The 26,153-nt window shown below is 36.4% G+C and overlaps 1 protein-coding gene across 11 annotated transcripts in view; it reads right to left on the bottom strand.

The window, feature by feature from the left end:
* Positions 1-26,153, bottom strand: part of SDCCAG8 (SHH signaling and ciliogenesis regulator SDCCAG8) — a 103,960-nt gene that overhangs the window by 51,048 nt on the left and 26,759 nt on the right. For all 11 annotated transcript variants that reach the window (XM_064414673.1, XM_064414671.1, XM_064414674.1 and 8 more), the window contains exon 13: positions 15,488-15,630. In XM_064414673.1, coding sequence (XP_064270743.1) covers positions 15,488-15,630 — 143 coding nt within the window. The remainder of the gene's footprint in view (positions 1-15,487; positions 15,631-26,153) is intronic.

The following is a 26,153-nucleotide window of genomic DNA, read 5'->3' as shown; positions in this document are numbered from 1 at the left end:
TTTTTAAAAAAGCTAATGGTCCATTAGTAAGGACTAAGAACTTAATTGGACAAATTAAAATACTCTAGCAATTATCTCAGTTCAGTGATACACAAGAGGTTATTATACCATTATTTTTGACATCTTCATTTCATATTAATTACAAATTAATTATGATATCAAAATATAACTATAAAGCATTTTAGCTTTCCTATAGATTTGTTTTAACCTGAACTTCGTAAATCATTAAGGAGTAGCCAGCATTTAGTGTTCCAAATGCTTGAGCTATCCAAACTAACAAGACTTGTCTAAATGATGACCAGTCCTGGAACTCTGCACCCACACTCAGACTTGGGCAGCAGGAGGACCAGTCAAGCCTAACACTGATGCTTTTACCACATGCCTCAGTGGTCCAGAACAGACCTCATTCCTAGGTAAGATGTGGCCAGGTGGGCCAGCACTGTGAGCCACTGCACAACAAATTACCTCAGAAAAGAGAAAGGACTCAGCTGAAGGCTCCCGTAGCTCTTTCAGAGGAAATGAGCTTTCTCACCCAGTATTTTTGAAAATAAATGTATAGCAGAAGATTCTCTACCAAACTGGAAAAGTTCTGAGGAGTTACCCAAGTATTTTACTCCCAGTATCTTTAGTAAAACCTTGCATAAAGTCACTCAAATAAATTGAAACTCTTGAAAGACTACATGTATTAGAAGCCCTAAAGACCAAATAACTTTGGGTACAAAAATTTAGCAGTGTTTTATGCAGTCTACTTTGAAAACTTTCAACAATACAAGTCAAGTGGACTGTCCATTACTAGTAGCTTTCTGAATCACCTTCTCATAGGCTATTTTATCTTATTTCAGCTGCAAGTGTCAAAGGAAGAATGGAAAATTAGAGTATATCCTTGCTCTTCTCTCAGGCTATAGGAAGAGAAAAACACAACCAAACAAACCACACATTCATGATAAAAAGGAAAAAAAAGTATAAAAGCTGAAACAAGATGTCACAATACCTGAGTTATTCTCTAAGGGGACACATAAGAAAATTTTTTGCTATCTCTAACTTTATTACCAGACACTGTTCAAAACTCACAATGATAAAGGTCATAAGAGAAGGTATACAGAATAAGATCACACTTCAAAAACTTCTTTCCCCTGTATTTTTTATGTATCTTTGTATGTATGTCATACACAGAAGAACAAGGGCCCATTTTTTATTTTTTCAGGTTAGCAGACAAGTCTAAAGGCTGGCCTACAACCATGGAAAAAAAACCCCAATTTACCAAGAAGTCATGCTCCCCAGGAACAGTATTAAATAATTCTCTGTATTAATGTAAAACTTCTATAACTCCTTTCAGACCAGCCTTTCAATTTAACAGCTCTGCAGTACCCCATTCAGCTATTTACAAAAGAGAATGTGTTTACTGAGTTTTATCATATGCTATCCAATCTTAGTATTTTCAAACATTTAAGTAAGAAAATGCAACACAGTAAGACCTGTAATTCTGCAGGTAAACAGGCACATGTTGATTTTAAATGTAGCTGCGATTCAAAATTATTGCTTTCCACACCTTCTAAATTAACAGAATTCTAGAGCGTGCACCTTGCTCATATGTTTGGATCAACTCAGTAAGAAGGCTCAGGGTCACAAGATTTCTCCCTTTCCTTTAAATCAGGCTTCTAGGAACCTTTGTTTAGCACTGACTGTTTCGGTTTTCTTTTGAAAGGCCTATGAATTTTCACCTAACAGGACCTTGTTAATACCTGTGGTTGCTCTGAATGAGGACTTAGCTGGACAGTGTTTAATTGCTTCCTCTTATTAAACACTGTAGATTTTTTTTCCATCTGAATTTTTGTAATAAAGGTTTTGATTTTTTCAGTGCTTGTGTGGATTGGATTTTATGACTCTTGGTGCTTTTACAAGGCAAAAGAAAGGCATGAAATTAATGTTATTATGGCAAAAAAAAATATAAAACAGACATATGAGTTCATGCTTTCTCAAGAAATATGTAGAAGTATCTTTTAAAAGCATCATGATCAGGTCATTTCTTTAAACCTTTCCAAGGAGCTGAAAAATTGCCCTTCCTGTATCCCATTGAGGGAATTACCCACTGAGTTGCTCTTTTTGTCAGTTTCTGGGAGCTGACTGGATGCTGATTCTGGAGTTGGCTGCCAGGTCTTCTCAGCAGAAAGCTCAAGTTTCTGGAAACTGCCCCAGCCAGCACACTGTGTTTGGTGAGCTTCAGTAAAATCTATATTTGCATGGTCAAATTTTGAAGAAACCCAACTATTAAATTAATTGGTGGATTTGAAGGACTGCATCATTTCTCAGGATACATGTGGGCAATTCATGAGAACTGAGGCTCAAAAAAACATAATGAAACAAAAAAACCCTTAAATATTGTTTCTTGTATTATTTGAGAAATACAGAGTTTCCTAAAATAATGAAATGTCAGAGCTTTTTTCTCATAACAACGAGAAGCAATGAGAACCATGAGAAGCATTACAAGCAATTAGAAAAGTTATGTAAAGGTCAAGGGGAAAAAAATTCAGCATTCAAATTGATCCAGCTCTTTAAATATAGATCTAGGAAGTTAGAAGATGCTACAGAAATAACTTGAAAGTAGAAATTCATTTAAAGTATGTTAATGAAACCAAATGAAACTTCACTACCCTACTTGAGATGAAAGGCTGGAAAAAACAACTCTTCCAGTCTGCTACTACTATTTCAAAAAACCACTTCAAATAATAAGAAATACTTTTGGGGGGCAAAAAAAAGAAAATATTAAGCTCTGTACAGATTCCCAACCTCACCAAGAGACTAACTACAATTAATTGACAAATTAGCTTGAAACAATTTTCCCCAAAATGCAGGTAACTCATCACCTATATCCCCATTCCCAGAATTCAAGTAATGTCAACTTGTTATACTATTTTCTGTTTTTTTCTAAGAATTTAAATTTTGCTGGAACAGAAGTCAGTGCATATAACTTTCATGTACCCACTGATTTTTTTTCCATATCCCTCTATTTAGGTTGCAGTCACAATACTGAAACTGCTTTATAATGTCTGTATTTATTTCCACTTTATATAATAACAAGAAGTCTACAGAAACAATGAAACACTTCAGTCCAAAACTTCCACTTTGCCCTTTCAGCCATACTGAGGCACCAGGAGAAACTACATTAATGACTGCATGTGAAAAGAATTCCTACTCCTACTTGCCATACTTGAAATCTACTTAGAAATTATTTCAACTAACTGGAGATATTAGTGGGCATGAGACAGATGAAAATCTGTAGGACCATAGGAACAGACATACAGTAACACAGAGTGTTGCTCCTATGGAAGTTTCTATGAATTAAGGAACCTTAACACAGTTAAGTTCTACATCTCTACTTCTATCTGTGAGGTCAGTTAACAAAATGAAAAGACCGCATTTCTTACTTTACATTCAGCGTAACAGTAAGAATTTGCAAACACCTAGCCTATAGCATGATTTTATTCTTTTGGCATTATTGCCATCAAGATATATCCAGAAAACCACCAGTTCCTCAATAACTTCTCTTCAATATCAATAGTCCTCTGTATATCAAGTCACAACCAAATATTATCAATGGCTTCCCTCTATTTTGATGTTAGAGAAGAAAAAAGCACCTCTAACAGTAATTAGCATCTCATATTAGGTCAAATATACTGACATAGAATCACAATCTGAATTTTCTGTCACATTTATAAGCTTTGTCATCAAGATATGTAGCTTGTAAGTAAACGTCAATTCTCTCATGACTATTACCATCAGATTGTGAACTATTTGGCTCCTAAGTCCCTATAGAAACACACAATTAAATACAGCATGGGGAGAGGTGATCTTTGTGAAGTCTTAGTACATAGCCTGAGCACTTTCAATATTGCACACTTCTCTAGAATATTCTTTGTTCTACAAGCCACTTTTACAAATGACTGTATATTAAAATAATTGCTTAACATAGAAGATTTTTACATGTATGTGTTTTGCATACACAAATTTACACAAATTATTTTCCCTCTATTTAAAATAAAGGAGTCATTTTCTTGATTTATAGTGATTCTTGAATTTGGCACCAGCAGCCTCTTACAATGCAGCTTCAGGACCCATTTAAGGCAGACAATGTCAATATAACAGGTGTGGTCCTTCTTTTCATCCTCTTACAATGAGCACTCACACAACCCATTCTTCAAGAAATTATTATTTTTCCATCCGAATAACTCCTTGAATACTCTGATCACACAGGTGCCTGTCTTCCAGTGTCAGCAGAAGCAAGGCCCTTGCAAATGTGGCTAAACATAGCCATATATTGCCACTCTAGGGACTTGCTTTTCAGCAACTGCATAGGCTCAGACCAGGTTCAAATAACTGTGACTCTGTACTCCAAGGCTCAGCTTGTTAATACAGTAAATCCAACCATCAGGCTCCTACCATTGAATCAAAAAATGATGCAGCTAAATGATGCAGAGACCTGATCTGCTCTGAACTCACTCTGCCAATTTAAATTTGTTCAAAAACCCAATGTTTTTGGTACGTTAACTTTGTACCAGCAAGCTTTATGCTGAATCAGGTATCATCTGTCCTTCCTGCAGCTGGCATAAAGTCAGCATAAACACGGCGTTGCATGCTCTAGCTAATTAAAAAGGAAAGTGCCTGTGTGCTCACACCTGATCCGGATCAGCTCAGCACAGCTGAACGATCCAGTAGATCACAGATGCACTGTGAGCGACTGCTCAACACTTACCTGCATTTTTCACATGTTAGGTACAGACACAGACACACAACCTGCGCTTAATTTGCCACAGGCCCAATATGTGGAAGTTGATAATGATCCCCAACTATTGCTGAAATCAATAAGAAGTTGAAGAATGATTTTTTCCCTGCCTGCAAAGGACCAAGCCTCACAAGAACAGCTTGGGAAGAAGCAGAATCTTTTGACAGAACAAAGCATTTCTTCAGGATGACAATTTGAAAGACAATATTTGATTTTCAGGGAATTTGATCTAGGGTAAGCTAGATTTCTACCCCATCCTACAGCAAGCTACCACTTGCACATTCCAGCAAACTGACAGACTTATGACCAAAAGCAAAAAAGATGAGAAATACTGTGCTAACATTACACTGTACTTGACAATTGTCAATTTGCTCTAGATCTTACAAAAAGATCCTAATGAAAACAATGCTCATCTGCCCACAGGTCACAAGAGCTAGATACAAACAGGTGAGTTAAAAAAAAAAATCCAGCCTTACATGCCTTTTATTAATTTCTTCAGCTGTGGCATAATTTTTATATTATTCTGATTGTAACTGCCTGCAGTATTAGTAATAATGGACAGGCAGCATAACATTTGAAGTTTTTGGTGGTGGTTTTGTTAGGGTTTTTTTTTTTCCTTTTGGACAGGTTATAAATCTCTTCTTTATGCTGTCAAGAGTAAGGGAGAAACATATTTCAATAGCAACTTTAAAACGAAACTCACAAATTACTACCATTATGCTAAGTGCTAGATATCCCACTGTGCAGTTTTGCTTTGTGAATTTTTACCTTCTTCCATGCACACTTTTAGCCACTGATCGCACAGCCTTTCAGTGTTTTCTGCCTTTTCCTTTAAATAAACTGGCTCTGGCTCCTTCCATCTGGTTCCCCTTCCGTCAGCAACCCTGCACCTGTTCACACCTCCTCTCCTGTTGGATTCCACTGAACATTTCCTCCTCTGCCAGGGCTATTCTGGCACTTGCAACCTTTCTGTCATTCAATCCATCTGTCAGAAGTGAACTTTGTTTACCGCAAGCTTCTGCTTTCTTCTTCAAGAAGCAAAGCCCCTCAAGGTCATTGTCAAATGAACTGTCGGTGTAGATTTAAATCCACTTCTGCTAACCAGCAGCAGATGAAGTTCTTTACAGTCCTGTATTTGTGAAGATCAGTTTGGGGTATAGGAGAAATAGTAAGAAGCAAAAGAATAGCTTTTAATCATTATTTGTTAACTCCAACAACTAACGTGTTTTTCTTCAAATACATGAATCTGCTCCTTCTTGCTAGGGCTAGCACAATCTGAGAAAGACTTTGCAAGAGCTATGTGAAGAAGTGGAAAAGGCTAATAAAAATATTATAAATAAAATAATAAATGAAGACTTTTGACTCTGACTCTATGTAACAGAGATATTGACTAAAAATACAAAGAGAAAATGGGAACAATTGAATGAGTAAGTTTACAGTAAAATCTTAAAGAGGTCAAGAGCACTCATTTAAAATTATTTAATCTGCAGGTTTTTTTTTTTGCCCTACCTGCTGATGTTTCAAATGCAACACTATTTAAAGAAAAAAATCCATAATATTTTTTTTTCTTGTTTTCAAGGCTTCTAAAACACACATATGCAACTCTTTGTTAGAATACTGTCTTCCACATTGAGGCAAATTGTAAAGAGAGGCTGAAACTAAATTCTTATTGTTAGCAGGATACATTATTTTTAGCAATTCCTGTGTCCATATTTCTTTTTAGGAATAGACTCTAATAACCAAAAGTTCCTGAATTATTAACTAACCTCCTTGAGAGTCTCATTCTTCTAAAACAAGAAATACCTTCAATTTCACAGCACACCTTGGTATTCTTAAAAAAAAAAAAAAAAGATAACCTTTCACAAGATAAATACAATACCAAAAAAATAAAATACATATTTGAAGTTTTGTACGCAATTATAATAAACCACCCATTTTATTACCTCTTTACCAAAAATGAATTTAAAGTAAAGTTTTCTGGATCAAATCCAGGAAGTAATCCAATCTCATTAGCAGAATTGTATTTATACTTACATTAGGTCTGAATTTGACTTTAATGAAAATTGCATTGACAAATACTGCCTAAATTTAGCTGAATAAAAACTTAATACTGATCTATCACTTTTGTAGGGATTAGTCCCTGCATTTGCAAGGAAGTATTTTCTTATACTATGGTCTTCTTCCATGGGAAACCAGATACAGGTGAACAAATGCACTGGAAATAGAAGAGGAACCCTGGTACAAAAAGAGGATGCAGCAATGTCCCACCTGACTAGAGAGACTCTTTAATTCCCCAGTGATTTAAGTCCTGTAGAAGCCAACAAGGAGAAGCTAATCACGAAAAGTTGCTCCTATTTCTACAGAACTATAGTCTGACATGCAAACCACCAAACCCACAGGGGCAACCCAGAGCAGCACACTTATTAACCCTGCCAGGCTGCCAGCACAGGCAGGGCGAGGAGCTGAGCCCTGTCGAGCAGCCGGCAGCAGCTCATCTGCTCACTCAGGATGGGCATCTCCCGGCCCAGCCGCTCCCGACCAGCCACCGGCACCAGGGCGCTGCCCAAGGGCTGAGGAGCGAGGGCAGCCGGGCGGCCAAGCCTGCATGCCCAGGTGATTTGTTTTCCTTCCGCCCTCCATCCACCAGCCACTTGCTCCCAGCAGTGACAACCTACAGGCTGATGCTCTTCGACCTGAAGTTGGATAAAGTCTCCAGCTGACGACCTTTTGGGTTTTCTGTTGGATTTTTTTTCTAGGCAAGAACTTAAGGAGCAGAATTTTGCACAGCAAAGGAAAAACACCCACAAATCAACAACCGCTGTGACTGCACAAAACAAACAACTTTGAATATACTTCTGAAAGCACAAGACAGCTTTTAAAATTGTTGAAGTTCACAAATACCAAGTGCTGACACAAAAAGTGCATTTTAGCTTATTGTAAAGACAGGCTTTCGATGCACTTGAGAGAAAAGCCTTAGAACAAGTCAGAAATAATGATAAAAATCAGAACCATTTTTTCCAGTAGCAAATTCAGCAAAAAATCCAGCAGCCTTGAATACAAGTATCTGAAAGACTTCTTTGGTTCAAAAAAAAAAAAAAATCATTATCCTGTTGTCATTAGTCACAGAAATAAAAAACCTAATTTGAATGAGACCAAAGTAAATATTTGATACACACTCATAAACTTATTACTGTTAGTGCTGAATAATAACTGCTCAACACAAAGACCTTATAAAGATGTTTGTTTTCTACAGCAGTTAGTCTCTTCAGTGTTTCATCTGAATTCACCACTCGCTCCAAAGCGCTTTAAGTATTGTCACTGCTCCTGAACCACACTCTACATGCAGCAGCAATTTGGCTGCCTCAACAACCTGATGTGATCATTGATGTGACCAGTTGCAGTTTAAATGCCGTGAAAAAAAATTTAGATTAATCTAATACTAAAATCTGAACATTATTGTCTTTTTCTTAAGAAATATTTATTGTAGGAGAATAAATACAATTGTTAATCATGTTAAAATTAATAATAATTTATAAACACTTTAATGTTAAAAATTAACATATGATTTTGTATTTGTTCTTTACTCCTTTACTTACCTTTTCTTTCCTTCCCTGATAAAATTTATCAATGGTCTTTATATGTTTGTACAATCACTTAAATATGTTTAAAATATTAAATAGGATGATATTTAAATAATTGTGTGTTATCTTGACACAAAGTGTATCAGCTTAGAAAATTTTACAACGCCCTGCCAGAAGACGACAGAACCGATTTATTTCAAATCACTCAGTATCAGTCTTCATAAAGCAGCATATGGTCTTATCGTGGCAGGTAAAATATTTTACCTCCTATAATAACGCAGAACAGCTAATTTATCTACATGCTGTATAATCAGATAAACAATTTCAGCTGCACTATGAAAACCTGTAGGCAAGGGAGAAATTTATCCCCCACCACTTTATTGATTGTTCCACATATGCATTCATATGATTGTTAACAATAGAGGCTATTCTTTCTTCCACCTCCATCTTCAATTCCCTTAAAGCAAGCCCTTCTTTTCAGTAGTGAAAATATTTGCAGTTTCTACAGCTGCAGGACAAAGAGCTCCGATTTTCACAGAGTTGCTCAGGGGAAAAGGAAGGGGGAACAAAAAAAAAGCTCTGCAAGATTCAGTTGCAAGTAAAGCAGAGTGAATGACAACTTTCAAAGCTACCACAATCATTTACTAATGTGCTGCTATAGCAAATAAGTCTAATTTTTTTTGACAGCACCAAATTAGATTTATTGCAGAAACTGCTGCATAAATAGCATATGGCTATATTATATTACCTATTTCAAATCCCTGTAATGTTTCCTCCCCTCCCTGCTCAAAATGGATAATTGAGCCAAACTATAAACCTTCTGCAGACAAGATACACACAAGTTCAAAAAGCAGATGCAGGATATGTTGCTGGTTATTTGTTAAAATTTTCTGAAAAAGTATCACATATCCTGATCAAACAAACCCAGGTAGTAATAGGTAAGATCTCCCTTGCTACACTTCAGGATTTTATTTCCCCCTTTCCTCGATAAAATTTTGTTTTCATTTCTCTTTCAAGCTGACAGTCATCAACACGGGACATGACCTAGTAATCCTCTCACACATGACTACCTCTTACTTGCACAAGAAATCCTATTATCTTTACTTCTTACGCGAGTCAAATTATTCATGTGACTCAGGATCAGAAGGCTCGGACCTTCATTCATCCCTCTCAAGCTCTCATTTATGAGTAGGGAAGTGCAAAAATAAAACATCAGAAAACTGGTTCCATTCTTGGAGGGGCCCAGCCCAGTGGGAAAGTGCCGACCTACGGCTCTCCCGCCTTTCAAGGGAGCAAAGTTTCCTTGTCGGTTTCCCGGAGCAGTCCCCGGGCCCACGTGCTTTCGCATTCCTGTCCCTCGCCACACTCTCCGTTCGCTACACCGCTACGGCAAGGCACGAAACCACGCCACCTCAGCACAGGGCAGGGCCGAGAGCGTTTGTGAGGAAGGCGGGGGCGCGATGCGGCCGGCGGGACGCGCGGAGGCCGCCGAGGCCCGCGGAGCCGGCCCGGGCCCGGGCCCGTCCCCGCCCGCCTCCCAACTCCGCGCGGCCGCGGCGGCGCCGCAAAGACCTTGGAAGGTCTCGCGTGCGGCCGGCGGGCACACCACTGCACACATCGCGCACGGCTGCGGCTACCCCGCCGCTCGCCTGGCGGTGGTCAGTCCTCCCAGCTGCCCTATCCGTTACTGTCTGATTAGCTCTGCGAAGGAGCCCCTCCCCGGCCAGCTTTCCCCGCCATCTGTTCCACACGCGATGGCTGCCGCCCAGCAGCCTCGCGCTGCCCTCCTACCTGGCACCCGGCTCCCGGCCTTACCCCAAAGTGCTAACACAGGTTCTCGCTGCTGGCAGAGTCAGGATTTCATTACTACTACTTTGACAAGTGCAGGGTTGTTTGTAATTTCTCTTTTATCCTGATTTTGATTGTACAACCACCTCCCACTGATTCAGTTTGCTTCAGTTTTGTTGCTCACAGATTTTACTCTCCACATTAATCTCCCTCTGGCATGTTACTGCATCTGTTCCCTTTTTTATTATTAATTTTCAAATTCCCACCATTTTTGACAAAAAGGAGGTAATCTACACTCTGCTTCTGCCCATTTCATTTTCTTTAATTTGGAAGATAAGTATGAAAGCGTGCCAAAGAAGTTAATTCTCCGTTAACAGTTTATTTTCTGGCATCCTGATGCCTTTGTATATGAAAACCAGATAGAAATAAATGTTGACTGAATCACAACAACATAGTCACAACCATCCCTAAATTTAATGAAAAGTAAACATATGAAGCAGAATCTAAAAAGTTTATTAGTTAGAGTTGTTTTGTGTTATCACTCATCCCTGCATTTTAAAATAATGCTTTTGCATATTGATTTTTTTTTCCAAAAAAATTAGAAATCAATCACTGGTTACACCTCATTTCTGCTTCTTCCCCCCACACCCCCAATTCTAGTGTTATTGGTGCTTTCATCAGTCAGTCAGTCTGAGTAGATTAAGCCTATCTCAGTCATTTAATATTAGTAACAATGTTTCTCCAAAACTGCTTCTCAGCATAGATGAGGGACTCTGAGGTGCTAAAATTGTTAGAAAAGACATGGTATTAAGCATGTTGCTAACTAATAGATACTACCAGAAAAAAACCCACAATAAATACTAAGTATTGTGCAACTCCCTGGAAGGCTGTGTATAACCACCAGGAATTTTGTTTTATCATGTAATAATATAGCTTAAATAGGGAGAACAATGAATGAGGCAGGCTGCAAATTCTAACAAGGAGCACTGGTGATGACATACAGCTCAACACCAGAGCTTCAGACATTAAATAATGCCACATGAACCTGGGAGGGTGCTCTACTTATTGTACATGTAATAGAAATTAGTCTTAATGGAGTCACTGAAACCAGCAAGAAGCATCAATGCACAGTAGGATGACTATAGCACTGCTGAAACCCAACTGGCATGTTCTTATATGTGCTGCTTTCTAGAGATCATATCATTGTCAAAAAGAGGGAAGAAATATCACATAATGGGGGAAAAAGAATAATCAAGAAAAACAACACCCACTGACTCACTGTAATATAAACTTCAGTGCCTCAAGAGAGTGACACAGGGATTTAGAGCAGCTTGGTGGCTCACCTGAACGTGAAAACACATGTTCATTTAGTAATTCTGCCCTACCTACAAGATGACCTTGAGAAGTTCTTAGTGTTTCATATAAACAAACAATAACAAATTTTAAACTAAACTAAATCTGCTTCTATTCTAGTTAATTATATTCCCTATCAGATTTCAGATGACATTTCAGTCAAAAATATCTTGAGCCATCTATCTATCTACCTATCTCTTCCTCCCTGAGAAAATGCATGATGACATAATAAAATTTTAGTTTTGAAATTTGATGATTGCCTCACTTCTTAGGATTTAACTTGTTTAATGTACATGAACAGGAACTACATCTGACTGCAACTGAAAAAAATAATATCTCCAGATCTGGTTTGAAAGAAAAGGAGGAATGTTTTTTAATGATGACTTTGATACACAAGAATAGTGAAAATTTTTTTTACATTAGATGGCACACTAAGATCTGGACAAGTTGTTAACATTTTGCATCTTTTATATGATCTTTTCCATGAGCATATTGACATGATTTTTAATGCCTATTTTTCATTATCTAAGAAAAACAGACCTGTATGTTTTCTACCCTCTGAAGAAGGGCTTCAGGTAAGCTTAATTAACAAGACCTAACCTTGCCAAAGTAAGAGCAATTTGACTTAAGAACTAATTTCATAAGATTCTACTACTACAGTAACCTCAAAGCTGAAACTAGCGCAAAAGAAACCCCTAAGAAAACTTTAAACAATCATGGTCAGTCTCATAGCATGGTGACATCTGCAAAGTTACATGACTGACAAGCAAAACTACACAGTGGAAGTTCTGCATTTCCCCTGTCTTTTGAAGACATACAAATTAGAATTACTAACTAGATTCAATAGCAGAAAGTGCATGTTAATAGCAAGTATTTCTAAGCAACATATTGCTCCAGGAAGAAAGGTGACAGGAAAAGGCAATTTTAAACTCTGTGGCAATGGTTTAGAATAGCTAATTGTAACCTTTTTTTCTTTCTTTTTAACAAGTACATTTTGTTAACTTAGAAGCTGTTTAGTTGGTAATCAATCAACAGTGTCTGAAAACTAGGATACAGCAAAGAAGTGGGACTCCTGGAGAAGAGTGCTGTTGTGCAGAGTATTTTCTTTTCTCATTATGACACAGACTGCATGTTTTTTCTTATTGATTCCTTTCATATACATTTATCTCATTTTATACATTAAAATCCAAAGTTCTTGTATTCATTTATAATCATATTTATTTACAATATTGAAACTTAGAATCAGTGGATTAGTGAAGCTTTTCTCCTCAGTAATACAATAATTCATACAAAACAAAGAATTTTCTGTATCTTCTCAGCTACCTCTTATTTCTGCCAGAAGAGCACAGACAGGTCATGCAAGGCAACAGAAAGACTATCCACAATGGTGTAACAGCAGTACAGGCCTCCCTCAACTCCAGCGTTGTGAGAAGACTTGGAGTGAACCAGCTGGTCCTCTCCTGAAAAGAAGAGAATCAGCAAGACGAGGCCAAGGCCAGAATACCCTAGAGATGCACTAAATCAGTGCAATTTCTGCAGCAACCTCCCACAGGCAGGACTCTAGAGCTTAAAATCTGTTTTCCTTGGCAAGCGCCACAGTGAATGAGTCTACAACCCCCATAGGATTGCTATTACCCCTACCCTTCAAGTATTTTCTCTGACACAGTTGCCATTTGAGGTGAAGGGAATAAATGAAAGAAGGCAAACTGTAAGTGTAAACCATAATTTACATGCAACAACTATGGATGTACCAATCAATGAAAAACATACTGAGTTCAAAATGTAAAACTAATGCCACTAGAGACATGTGACATTTATACCTTTACTAGCACAGAAAACCTGTTTTGCCAGGAGGTGAGCTGAGAGGAAAAAAGAGTACAGTCCTAAGGGCAAGTGTCATTTCAGTAGGGGATGTTTCCCTCTGCAAGGCAGGGAAAACAGGTGACACTATGAGAACATTTCAAACCCTGCCCTACTAATTTGAGTTCAAGGGGAAAACAGGTAAATAGATCAGAAGCAATGAATCACTCATCTCTTTTTCCCCCTTCTTCTTCAAGCAACACCACCTATCATATTCTGCAAAAGCAGATAGACACTCTAAGTGTACAGAGAACACAAAAATGTACAGTGTTATAGAATTTGGGAATGTCAAGAAAAAAAATTGAACCTATTTCCCATGCCTCATCATATTCATTTTTCCAATAAATACACATCAGCATAGAAAACATTTCAATTCTTGTAAGGAGATGCCAAATATGAACACAGAGTAATACAAAAAAAACCCCAACCCAGCCCAAAAAAATAAAACCCAACCAACCAAATCCCCCAAACCCACAAAAAAACCCCGAACAACCAAGAAAACCCCAAGGAAATCAGAAGCTTGCAGAAGAGTGCCTGCACTAGGTCAAAGGAGCCATGGCAGTTCAGCATCTGTCTCAAAAAGCTTGTCTGTGAAATTGTATGAGAACAGGGCCAGCACAGAGCATTGTCTGCCCAAAATACTGTTCCCAGCCTCTAATGATTTGCATCCCAGAAACTTACCGAGTCAGAGACTGTACATCAAAAAGCTACCTGAATCATCTCTGTGTCAGGTATCCAGCTTTAATTACTTTGCTATGTAAAAGCAGGCAGTAGTTCTCATTTTTACATTTTGAGTATTTTCACCAAAAAAAAAAATTAAATTATAGATTCGCTAGTGAGATTTACTCCAAGATATCCAGAGCTTTATTGCATAAAATCAGCCTTTGCTAAAAGGAGTGTGGTAAAGCCATTTGGTTAGCTATCACAACAAATCATTATTAATAAAGTTCTGCTAAATCCAAACTTTAGATATCTTAACAACTCACCCAAAACTTTTTTCAAGTTCATTAACCTCTAGCATATTTTTTTCTCTAAATACAGGCTGTTAGAGTGGTACTTTCTTCCATCTGTTAAACAACCGTGCTCTGAATTACACAGAAATTTAGCTGAATAAAAAAATGATTCATTGAATTTAATAGTTTAGACAAGGCTCTATTTTATTTCCATTTACTCAATGGCAGAATTCTCACAAAGCCCAAAAAGTACAAGACTTGGATAAACACACAGACTTCTGTTAAGTGATAAAAATCTAAGCTTTTTTTCCCCCCTATGAAAAATTTAAACTAACTTAACTTTTTCCCTTAAGTACTGAGTGAAAGCTGCCAGATTTGTTTATTGATGTTCATTCTTGGGGGGAGCAGGGCAATGGAACAAAAAACCACACACACAACCAAAATCCTGCAAACAGTTGGACAATAGCATTTTCCAAGGCAAAAGGAAGAAAAAGTTCTGCAGTTACCCAAAATCAAGTTGCAATGAATAATGGCATGTCAGCCTTCTGGAGTTTTCTAGAAATGTGTAATGAATAGTACAGCAAAAGACATTGGGATCTATACCCAAGGATGGAATAGGCTCAAGGGAAGTCTTTCATTACACAATGTATTGTACTGTATCTTCACTGAGCAAGAGACTGAAACACCCTCCTCACATACTTGAGCTTACTTCGTCCAGAAAATTATGTTCATTTGTGTATTTGTATACATATTCCTGGTCATTCTGCTGAAGAAATTTCAGGTTATTAATCTAAGAACTCTTATGGTCAAAGGTGCTGCTCTAGACTACAATCTCAAACAACATTTCAAATACATTTGTCCTACTAAGCACAGCAACAGAAAAAAAAGGGTAGCTGCAGCCTACCTTGCTCTTCTTCCTGCCTAAAACCATGCCACCTCACCACCAGAACTGAACATTGCCTTTTCTACACATTACTAATTCACTTTTATAAATTATAGTTCATAACTCACTTTGTAGTTCAGAACTCACTTATTCAAATCTCCACTTCTAACACAACTGAGGGCTGCCCGTGTAGGCAATGACTGCAAGTATCTACAACTGTGGGGAAGCCTGTGGCAAAAAATTAGCAGAATGAAATTGGTACTACAGCATGTAATAGGATAAGGGGTACCTGGTGAGGTGCAGTTGGTGCTCAGATTTACTCAGCAGTTCTGTCAGTTTTAGGCACTCCTCTCTGGCTTCTGTCACATCCTCCTGGGCTTGTTCCAAACGCTGTTTGTTCCCATTGAGCTCTAATCCCAGTTTTTCTATTTTCTTAGAAAATTATAGAACCAAAGAAAGTGTGTTTAAGAAATAGATAGAGATACATTTTAAGACAAAAAAAAAAGTGATCAAAGCACCTGAAAATAATGCACACTTCTGTTTTTGAATCAAAGTAGTTACTTGATAAAAACTGCAAAACAAGCAAATTAAAGTAGTTGAAATTACATTCTTAAAAAAAGCCAAAATGTGTTTCATATTTAAATACTCTAATATACAGTCAATGTTATTGTGTTCATGCAGCTTAAGAGTTACAGGCATTCAAGTATTTTCCATTTTTGTCATGTGAAGGCTCCATATCTGTGGCTTGAATTCACTGCGCTAGAGAGCCAGAAAGGCAGTAGAACAGTGGCCATCTTCAGAAGCTGCTTGACATAGGATAGCTCTCGTGGTAATTAATTTATTTTTTATTTTTTAATGCCTATTACATAACCAGTGACAAGGGGGAATTTAGCTTTGTCAACTAATACTACACAGGAGAATAAAGGTAATTTTTTTATTTTACCATTATTGAAAAGAAGTATTTATGACTTCTCTCTGAACCCAAAACATACATCCTATTATGTACCAGACTTATGTTATTCAAATCATATTGCAAGCAAAATGTAAACATTTTTCATAGAAATTCTCAGAAACAATATATTTCTCTTCAAGTCCATATACAACATACAAGTACCTGTAGGAATATATCTGTAAAACAATACTATACTTTATTCTAGGGATGCTTTTAAGAAGGCCAGTGGAGTACAGAATAAACTGACAGTATAGCTTTATCATGTAGTAACTGTTCTGCACTAACTCCCTACATAAATATTTATTTGTCATTGGGCTGGAGGGAACTTGCATATTTTTCAGTCAACTAAACTGTGAGAGGTCATTTGTAGTACAGAATAACATTGTTCACATAAGGAGTTCATGCTGAATAGCTTTTATACTTTAAACCCATATCATAGCTTATTTGTTATGGTTTCCTCATGTACACAAGATGCAATATCTTCTTTAGTTAATGAAATTATTCATTCAAACATCCCACAAGAACAAATTAATATAACCCCACTCCAATACAAACATTTGAATCACCTTCATAACAACATTTTCTCTTTACCTCCCATAAAAGTGTTAATCTAAACTACTTACAGTTATGATGTCAGAGAAATACAATCTCTTCATCCAGAAAAACACCACCATTTCAAGAGTGTTGGGGTTTTTAAAATTTTGCCAATTACTTAACTGTACACTTTTTTCCCCTCAAAGAACACTCAACAAAGGTTCATGAAGGAAATTTTGATTAGAATTTAAATGTCACCTTGCTTTATCACATGCACCTCCTACCAAATTGTATTGGGAATTCCAAGTCCAAATGCAAAGATAGTAAAACTATCTAAAAAATTATTAATACTCATCCCTTCTAAAGAATATAACAACCTGTTACACTGACAGACTATTTTAAAATTAGGTGCTCTAAGATATTCAGTTACAAATGCTTTGCATTTCCACTTTTCAGACTTTTGTGTATTTTAAATAGAAGTCTCAGTGAGTTCTCTATTCTTCTTAACAGTACCAGTTCATAGGTGTTATTTCTCCATTCATAGTAAACAGGGACATGAACTCTTCACTGTACTCACAAGTTAAGGATAGGGAAGTTCTGAAACGTTGCTAAAATCTGCTTTAAAAGTGCATCCATTCAGCACACCTTTAAGCAAACCCAAACCACAAATTAGTCCAAAAGCATCAGCTAAGTACTCAAAAAAAGCACAACCACAGCTGGGAATATAAATACACTCTAGATCGTTCCTTCAGGGAAAAGTTTCAAGGAACAGATGGGCTTTACACCATTGCCTCGAGTTAAACAGGCTCAGTCAGGTTTTGACACAGACCCACAGAAGGAAGCAAATTCCAAGTGCAAGAACCTCTGGTGAAAATGTTTCCTTTCCATCAGCCAGATGTTGAACCTTCAGGGCTGAACTCAAGAACACATCCATAGATTTTAGTTGTCATGAAAGTGCAGGGGGAAATCCTCAGATAGGGAAGTGTCACTTCATGACAGGCTCTTTAAACATTCACAGGTGTCTTATAATTTCTATTATAAAATATCAAGAAAATAAAAATGTGGCTTGAAGAACAATTTTACTTGTGCTACTTTCATCAGTAATGGCAAAATGCAGTATCAATTCCTTTATACTCATGCACACATATGTTTGTGCATGTGTTTAGGTATATACAGACATACATAAACATCTTAAAATACCAATGTTTGGAGGTGTTTGCAGCATGGCCTATATTCTAGAATTCTGGTAATGACTATGGCAGAAACAGCAGACAACCTCAAGAGAAAGGGATGGCAGAAAAATGCTACCCAATAAAACATGTTAATAGCAACTCGGAAACAGCCAATCCAGGTATATTTAGGCTTATCAACTAAATTGTTCTTTTTGAAACACCAAAAAAAGTTCATTCCAAATAATTTGGTAGGAGCCACACACCACAGCACATTTACAGGCTGAAAACAAATCATACTCTCAACACTATGGCATAATTCAGTTTAAAACCTCAGGTAATTGTTTGAAACATGAACCCTCAGAATCTGAGACATGTTAATATAATAGAAATCTGCAGTTAACAATAATATTCTCACAAATACACTCTGTCCCGAATTCTGCAACATGTCCAGTCTAGTCCATCATTAGGTCATCACAATGTAATTGGGATTTAATCTACAGAGAAATTATAGAATCAATGAATCTTCTTCACTGTCTTTGCAGGGAACCTTATCAGCAGCTTTTTCCCCCAACTTTTACTCAGAGTAATTTTTGTGTTCCTTCAGTTACCATTTCTTCTGTCAGGAAGCTGTAAGTAGTTCTGTAGCTGCTATCCAGGCCACAGTGTAATCGTAGGGACAGAAACAGAAACAAACCACCAACTAAAGCATTTTGCTGACAGCTCTGTTTCTCATGCAGTGTTAGTTTCATCCCTCAGTGCCTATCACCTGTGATACAGCTTTTTACCACATGATCAGAAAGTTATTTCTTCAAGGTACTTAACTTTTCAATGTATGTGAGAGACAAGAGATGGAGCACAGAACTGCAAAAAGACAGATGACAATCTTGCATTTAAGAAAATCTGAAACAGATTTTCAGTATAACAAGGAACAGAATTATCATAATGTATACGTACAACAAGACTACATTAAGGTTAGAACAGGCAACTTCTGGTGCTTAACTCTGCAACTTTAATGTTCTTATTACTTCTGCACATAATTTCAAAAGTACTATTTAATATGTCTTCTTCTGCAGTTGCCCAAACTCCCAGGAATATCAACAGGCACTTTGCCATGGAAAGATGGCAGGCTAAACCTCAGTAAGAGAAACACCATTACTCACCATAAGCTGAAAGACACTAACACCATCCTGCATCCATATTCAGCTCAGTTACACAAAAGAAGTTTTACTTAAACAAAAATGAAGCATTAGTGAAGTACCACTGCAGTAAAATTTTATTCTAAATAAATTATTCTTTTTCCAGCATTACCATCAACCACCTTTTAAGTTTTCTACTTCGAAGCACATAGGACCATTTTGTATCTTTTCTTGAAACAATTAAGTGTTTCACTTCTCATTCATTAGTTTGTGATTTATTTAAAAATTATCTTCAGATTTTTATAATGCATTTTTAGGGGAACACACAAGAGATGTTCGTTCAGTGATGTAAGTGCAACTTTCTGGAAAACATAAAAGATGATTTCTCAAACACTGAATTAATCCTCAAATATCCTTTTCATAACCTGACACTATCTTCAAATAACAATACTTATGCATATTGCAAAAATGCACTTTTTAATTAACTAGACATCTCTATCTGTATAAAATCTGATTAAATGAAAAAAATTCATCACAACAAGTCAAATTAAAAATTAAAATAATTATTTCTTTTCACAAAAATGCTGATTCTATTGTATGCAAAAATACAACTTTAAATTTCAAACTAGCAGATGCTTTTCACAGAATTTTACATAACAGCAAACTGACAGAAAAGACAAATACTTTTTTTTTAACAAATTAGAATGATTAAGTGGTGATAAAAAAACTTTTACTCTGAAGAAAATGCAAGAAACAACTTTAGAAGACTTTTAACAAAATGAAAAATAAACTAAAACCAAATTAATTCTTAAGTGATTTATGACATTCACTGTTGTCCCAGTATGTTCACACTTCAGGTGAAAAAATACACAGTATAACCTGAAAAGAAAATTCTGCACTGACTATGTCATTGCCCAAATTCTGCAGTAAAATAATTCTGGAGAGTGAAATATTAATGTGAATTTACACTACAATTTTTTTTTTTTTGTTTCATACTTCATTTGCCACCATTACTAAAAGATTGAAGGGGCATAAAATAGAACTAAATATAGAAGAAAAAAATATAGAATAATAAAAAGTGAAATATAAATCACGGTGGTGGTTGGTATTTGAATGTACATCCTCAAAAGGCAATCAATAAAAATATAAAATAAAAATGCTATTTATAAAAAATGTACACACTTGAAATTAATACACTTTAAAACAGGCCATTATGTTCATAAGCTTAGCTTAATTTACTAAAGTAGTCTTCAAAGCAGAGAGACCAGTGATGATACTCAGGACCAAGTCTTTCAAAGAGGTGCTCCCAATATGGCCTTGCATGTACATTTAAAAATACTGTGTGTACCACTGACAGGAAATTTTTGCACTCTTTCACACTGATCTCCATCTATGTTGCCTTCCATACCTAATAATATACTAATTAATCAGGGACAGAACTAACTGGATTTCTTTTAATTTAAAAAAGCTCAACAAAACAAGACTGGTTTTGTAGAAAGATTTCAAGTGTTTTACTTGGATTACTATCAGGCCATATGCAGCAGGGCTCATTTGCAGTCATTTCTATCCTAATCCTTATATCAATCAAGCAACTTTAGGTTCAGAGTGGTCTCTAAACCTCAGACCTCCCAGGCATGGCCATCTGACATAGCATATTGCACCTGAAGAACTGTCCAACTTTGTAAAGAGAGTTAGGGCCATCACAAGGTTAACCCCCATCACATCCCAGCAATGGCTTTCTCCCTTTTGCACTCCATTTGAATTACTGCTGCTTCCCATTCAAATCTGAATGAGGACACAAAGCACTCATGAAAGCTACGTGTGGTTTCAAAGGGGAAACCTCCATTTTGGAAATAGATTATTATAAACTGTGAGTGCATACATACACAGGGCTTAAGGAGTTCACAAAGACCACCTCTTTCTAAGAAGCTAATTCACAAAAACACACAGGACTACTGCAAATTCTACAATTAATTTAGCCTAAAACAGGAATCTGAAAACCTTTCCTGACAGGAAGGGCAAGTAACCTGAGCAGAAACATGAGAAGTAGCCCCAAGAAACACACGTGAGAAGTTTTTTCTGTATGGCTGGTTCAAATCAATTGACCTATAAAGACCAGAGGGACAAGAAAGATATAGCCTACCTAGATAAGCAAAGCAGGCTGTGATGGCTATCACCCTAACCTGCTCTGGTGGGATTGTTGAATTCCTCAAAGACAAGTAGTTTTGTGACCCCTTTGCCACTTTTACTGCAAAGTGTGATGGCACCTGGCAGTGCCACACACTTTGTGTGCTCCACTAAAAGGCAGAGCCTCAAGACAAGAGCCATCACCTAAGCAAAGGCCATCAGCCACAAATGGTCTGCTTCCAAACTGATGGAGAATGAACAGAGACAGGACCCTGCAGTTTCCTAGGAAGAGCAGGGGTGCTGGAGGAATTTTATGGGAATAGCATGGAGGGTGGATACATTTAAAGGAACACACTTTAAATCTCACTGAAGCAAACTTGCTACCTGTGGTTGTTAGCTGGGGAAAGAAAAAAATCATGTTGCATAGTACAGATTTATGAGTACACACACACAATATTTAATTAAAAAATAATCTTTAAGGTCTGTTCCTGTGCAAACTCTTCAAGAGCAATATGGTCCCTGTGGATAAATACCCTGGGAAATGACAAAAGTGAATGGCTGAAACATATTATACAAGGATTCTACTGCATCATTTCCATGAAAATATTTGCTTTTAATTTGCCAAAATATCTGACCTGCAATACTATTTCAGGAAGAAAACTTCCAATCCCATAGAGATTACTACAGTCACATTTTAACAGAGACATTTCTGTACTACAGATTAGTCAGCAGCCACCAGCAGAGATAAGAAAGTGATTTTGTTCACAGTGGAACAAGATGATTTTTTGTTAATGGATTGCAAAGGTGCGAGATGGGGGACAATGAGGTAGTGCAAAATATATGGTTCACTTGCTGATAAAAAATTCAGAAAAGGAAGGATGCATGTAGAAAGAAGGAAGGGGAAGATTACACCTACTTCATTACTGGAAAACAGGAGAGAACAAAACCTGTTCCTTTTATTCTTTCAGACACTATTTAAGACTACTCATTGGTTCTTACTTCCTGGACAGCATTCAAGGAATAGCTGAAAAGAAAACCTATGCAATTACAACTGACAACTGATAGGGACTTTTACACTCTTTTTCTTGTGATTGTTGACACAATAACTATTAATAAAACAACAATATTTTCTAGTCAGAGAAGAAGAAAAAACCAACAGAAACCATGTATTTATTTAAGTATGTAAACCCGCTATATCAAGAGATGTGCAATTCTTTTCCTACTTTGAATAATTTATAATGCACATAAACAATTTTCTCTTTCCATATACTGTGGATACATCACTGTGGATGACAGAACACGGGTCAAGGTTACATGGGCCAAACTACACCTATGAACAATAAAATCCTGATCCTGTGTTATTAGTTTCTCTTAGCAGGATAGATGCTCAGGGGGAAGCAGACCTGTACAGAAAATGAAGACAAGTGAGTAAAGAAAAGTCTACCACTGGGAATCCTAGCCCCAAGGATGTTTCTTAAGGAAAGAGGATTTAATGAAGGCTGCTCATACCACTGATGAGGTATCCATTGAGGAATGGATGGCTGACAGAGAAAAGTTATGCCATAGCAGAGCAGCAGCAGCCATATTATAATTTTTTATATATATTGCAGGGTTGTAGGTCAATGTCTTCCTCAAAAATCTTGAGATGAGCTAATAAGTTCAGCTATAAAGAAAATAATTTAAGTTCCTCCTGAGCAGGCCAGAAAATTTGCAAGGCTTAAAGTACTGCCATTTTACTCCTTATTTACTCATTGTCAAATTAATGCATTGAATGCCCAAAACACAACATGATTAATTAGGAAGAGTTCAGTTACAGTAAAGGTTATCAAATTTCCTTAATGCTTTCTTTTCCAAAAGCAGTTTGGGTTTACTATTTTTAAGATCATTATAATCAAGGTCAGACCAGGTGAGAAAGCTTGAAACTCTTAGCATGAAATTATCTTCTGAATTTTGGGTTTTTTTCCCCCATCAAATATTGCTCAAGTATATGTTTACTGATTTAATAGAATTTCTTTTCAAAACAGAATTTCCAGAGCATCTTTATAACTAATGAGAAAACAGGATATCAGATATAGATATAGACTATTACAAGAATACACTAACACATCATCCTAACCCATCTTCACCAGTTATTAAAACTTGCAAGTTTCAAACATCTGGTGATATGCTGAATGTCACAGCTGTTGAAAACTCTAGTATTTTAAAGCCTGAGTCATGAAAGCTTGATATCTGTTTGTAAAAAGACATTTCAGTGAACCAGGGTCTTTAAAAGGTGTTACTGGTCTTGATTTGGATACTCTGAAGCATTTCCAGGATATATACCCAAATTCTTGGCCTGAACTATTTTTGATGAAGACAGAGTCAGTAATCTCTCCTCTTATAGCATCTAAATTAGGTTACTATAAATCATGGATTTATGACAAATGAGATAAACATTCCCAAAATACCCTTTGGCAAAGTGCTTTTGGACTGCAATTTTGCCAGATTTTTATTTGTCTGTAAAATTGTCAGTCTGTAATGTACAGAGGCATCATTTAGGTTCTGTCATACTGCACAAAAATACTTTGGTGTGTAGCTCTTCCTATTTGTATAGGTTATGCATGTCAGTGAGTCTTGACTTCTTTTTATTTGGACTTATGAACTGCAATGCAGGCAACTCTTAAAAATCTGTGGGTTTTAGTACAGTGTTTCTGGAGCAGAATTCTGGTTACAGAATTCTGTAATCCCCCTTCAAACTGTACCTGCCTAAATTTAAAGACTTTTTTACAGGTTAAGATTACTAGCTTGGATTTATTTCTACACAAAGTATTTATCTGATTCCACAAAACATGAAAAAACAAAATTGAAGAGCTGCAGTTTGTTACTGGAGTTGAATTTAACATGTCCTATTACTTTACTGCAAGAACACCACAACTCCCAGTGGAGCCATGCTACTGGTAAAAACTGTCTAATAAGGAGAATGCCCAAACTGACTGCAAAACCCAAGTGAAAAACTGTTTTCACTTCTACATGCTGAAGCTTGCAAGATTTTAAGCCAAATATAAATTATTTCAGACAAACACAAAGCAAGTTATTAAAAATTAACTTCATTTTTATTTTTATAAGGCAAAGAAGAAAAGAGCAAGTGATGTTAATCTGAGAAACAATTTCATAGTGTGTCAGAAGTATGATTTCTGTTAGAAATGCATGAATTACTCCATGCAGTGCTTACAAATTAACAAAAAAAGTATTATAAAAGTGAAGCCCCGCTGTGTCAAATATGCCACACAATTTTTGTTCTAATAACAGCAATTTAGGTTAGGGCGTGACTCTTCTCTGATATAGCTGTGCTAGTACAACCCCTAGTGTGGACACAGTTTACTGCCATGAAGGCATTATATTCATATAATCTATAAAGCTTATTCCTAAGCAGTAGAAGTATTAAGTAATGCACTGTTATTTCAGCACAGCTACATCCACAATGCGAGAGCTGGCTGAGAGAGAAAAAGAGAGGGCAGTAGGTTATGCTACTTTACAGCATATCAGGCCAGATGAACAGATGTGGGTTTTGTGTAGAGAAAGTGTGTACTACACATCTTTCCCCCCAGCTCCCTCCATAATCCTGATGTTAATCAGGATCATGATGGATGATATTACAAAACACTTATTCAATTTAAATGGTAACATTGATCATTGCTTCTTAATTATTAAGAAATATTAATGTAAAATGCTAATAACAGAGAGTTAAAACATATTGACACGTGGGTGTTAGTCCTAACCAAAAAATAAACACAGGGAAAAAGATACCAGGGTAAAAGGGAGTAAAACCAAAGATATATACACTCTTTAAGTTTCCTAAATGATACAAGTTCAATTTTGAATAAGATTTATAAATACTAGTTTATGATAAATACCAACCTGTATTTATTTGACATACAGATATATGTACAATTTAGGATCATCAGATACATCTGAGGCTTTCTGCCTATTTTGACACACCTGAATAATTTTAATGCTTTTTTAAAAGTCACTCCATGTAAACGAAAAAATATCTTCAAAACTGACATTTATCCACATCATAATTAAAAATGCATTATACATCAAGAAACAGTAAACTCACTCTCAATATGTTAAAAGGCAATCCAAAACATGACCCTTTGTTTTTAAAAGAGAAAAACCACATCATTTAATACAGAATAGCATGAAAATATTCCTACATTATTGTCTCTCTACTTAAAAAAAAAATAAATATGTATTTATTATGAACAGATGGTGGCCAAGGAAGCTATCAGCTCTGTCTCTTAGCCAGAAGGTCAGGTCATGGCTGAGAGACCAAAGAACAATTATTATTTGCTATTCAGTGCCACATAAGATAAAACATTTCAGGTTTTCTTTAAATACAAAGATAGATGCGATTGAACTGTTTTCATTTTTTTTAAAACAAAATAATTTGCAATAACTTATTAACATTTGTTAAAATTTGATTTAAAAATCCTCAGCCAACAGGCAACAACAGAACAAAACACTCTTCTTGGGTTGCCTTTAATGTGTTAAATAATCCTAGGACCTATACAGAACTTTTTTGGTTACTGGAGCCACAGCTATTAAACAGCTGCTAGATATTGAGTCTGAGAATTACAAAATTGTTTGTTTTCCTTTTTTTTGAGGAACCAATAATCATATTTGAACAATAGAATAACATAATTACTGAGTATCTAATCTTTATCTAATTATCTAATAATTTTTGCTGATAGGAACTATCCCTCACACAATTTCACTTTATATCAAATTATAAATCACCACATTTCAGTGTATTCAGCTCCGCACTGATTAAAATACCAGTATGTCATCACATGAGGTTAAAATATTTTGTTAAATTTTGTAATTTGCTCAAAAGGCAATCCTCAAGCAAGTTGGAGAACAGGATTTAAAATCCAAGATACTTCTTCAAGTATCTTATTAAACACATCCTGTTTTATTTGTATGCCAAGATTATGCCAACTCTTTTATCTGTGATATCTGTCAAGACACAGACGACAAGCCTGTTTTTTGTTT

The sequence above is a fragment of the Passer domesticus genome, chromosome 3, assembly GCF_036417665.1.
Source record: "Passer domesticus isolate bPasDom1 chromosome 3, bPasDom1.hap1, whole genome shotgun sequence".
NCBI classification, from domain to species: domain Eukaryota; kingdom Metazoa; phylum Chordata; class Aves; order Passeriformes; family Passeridae; genus Passer; species Passer domesticus.
This window is presented reverse-complemented; position numbering and strand designations above follow the sequence as displayed.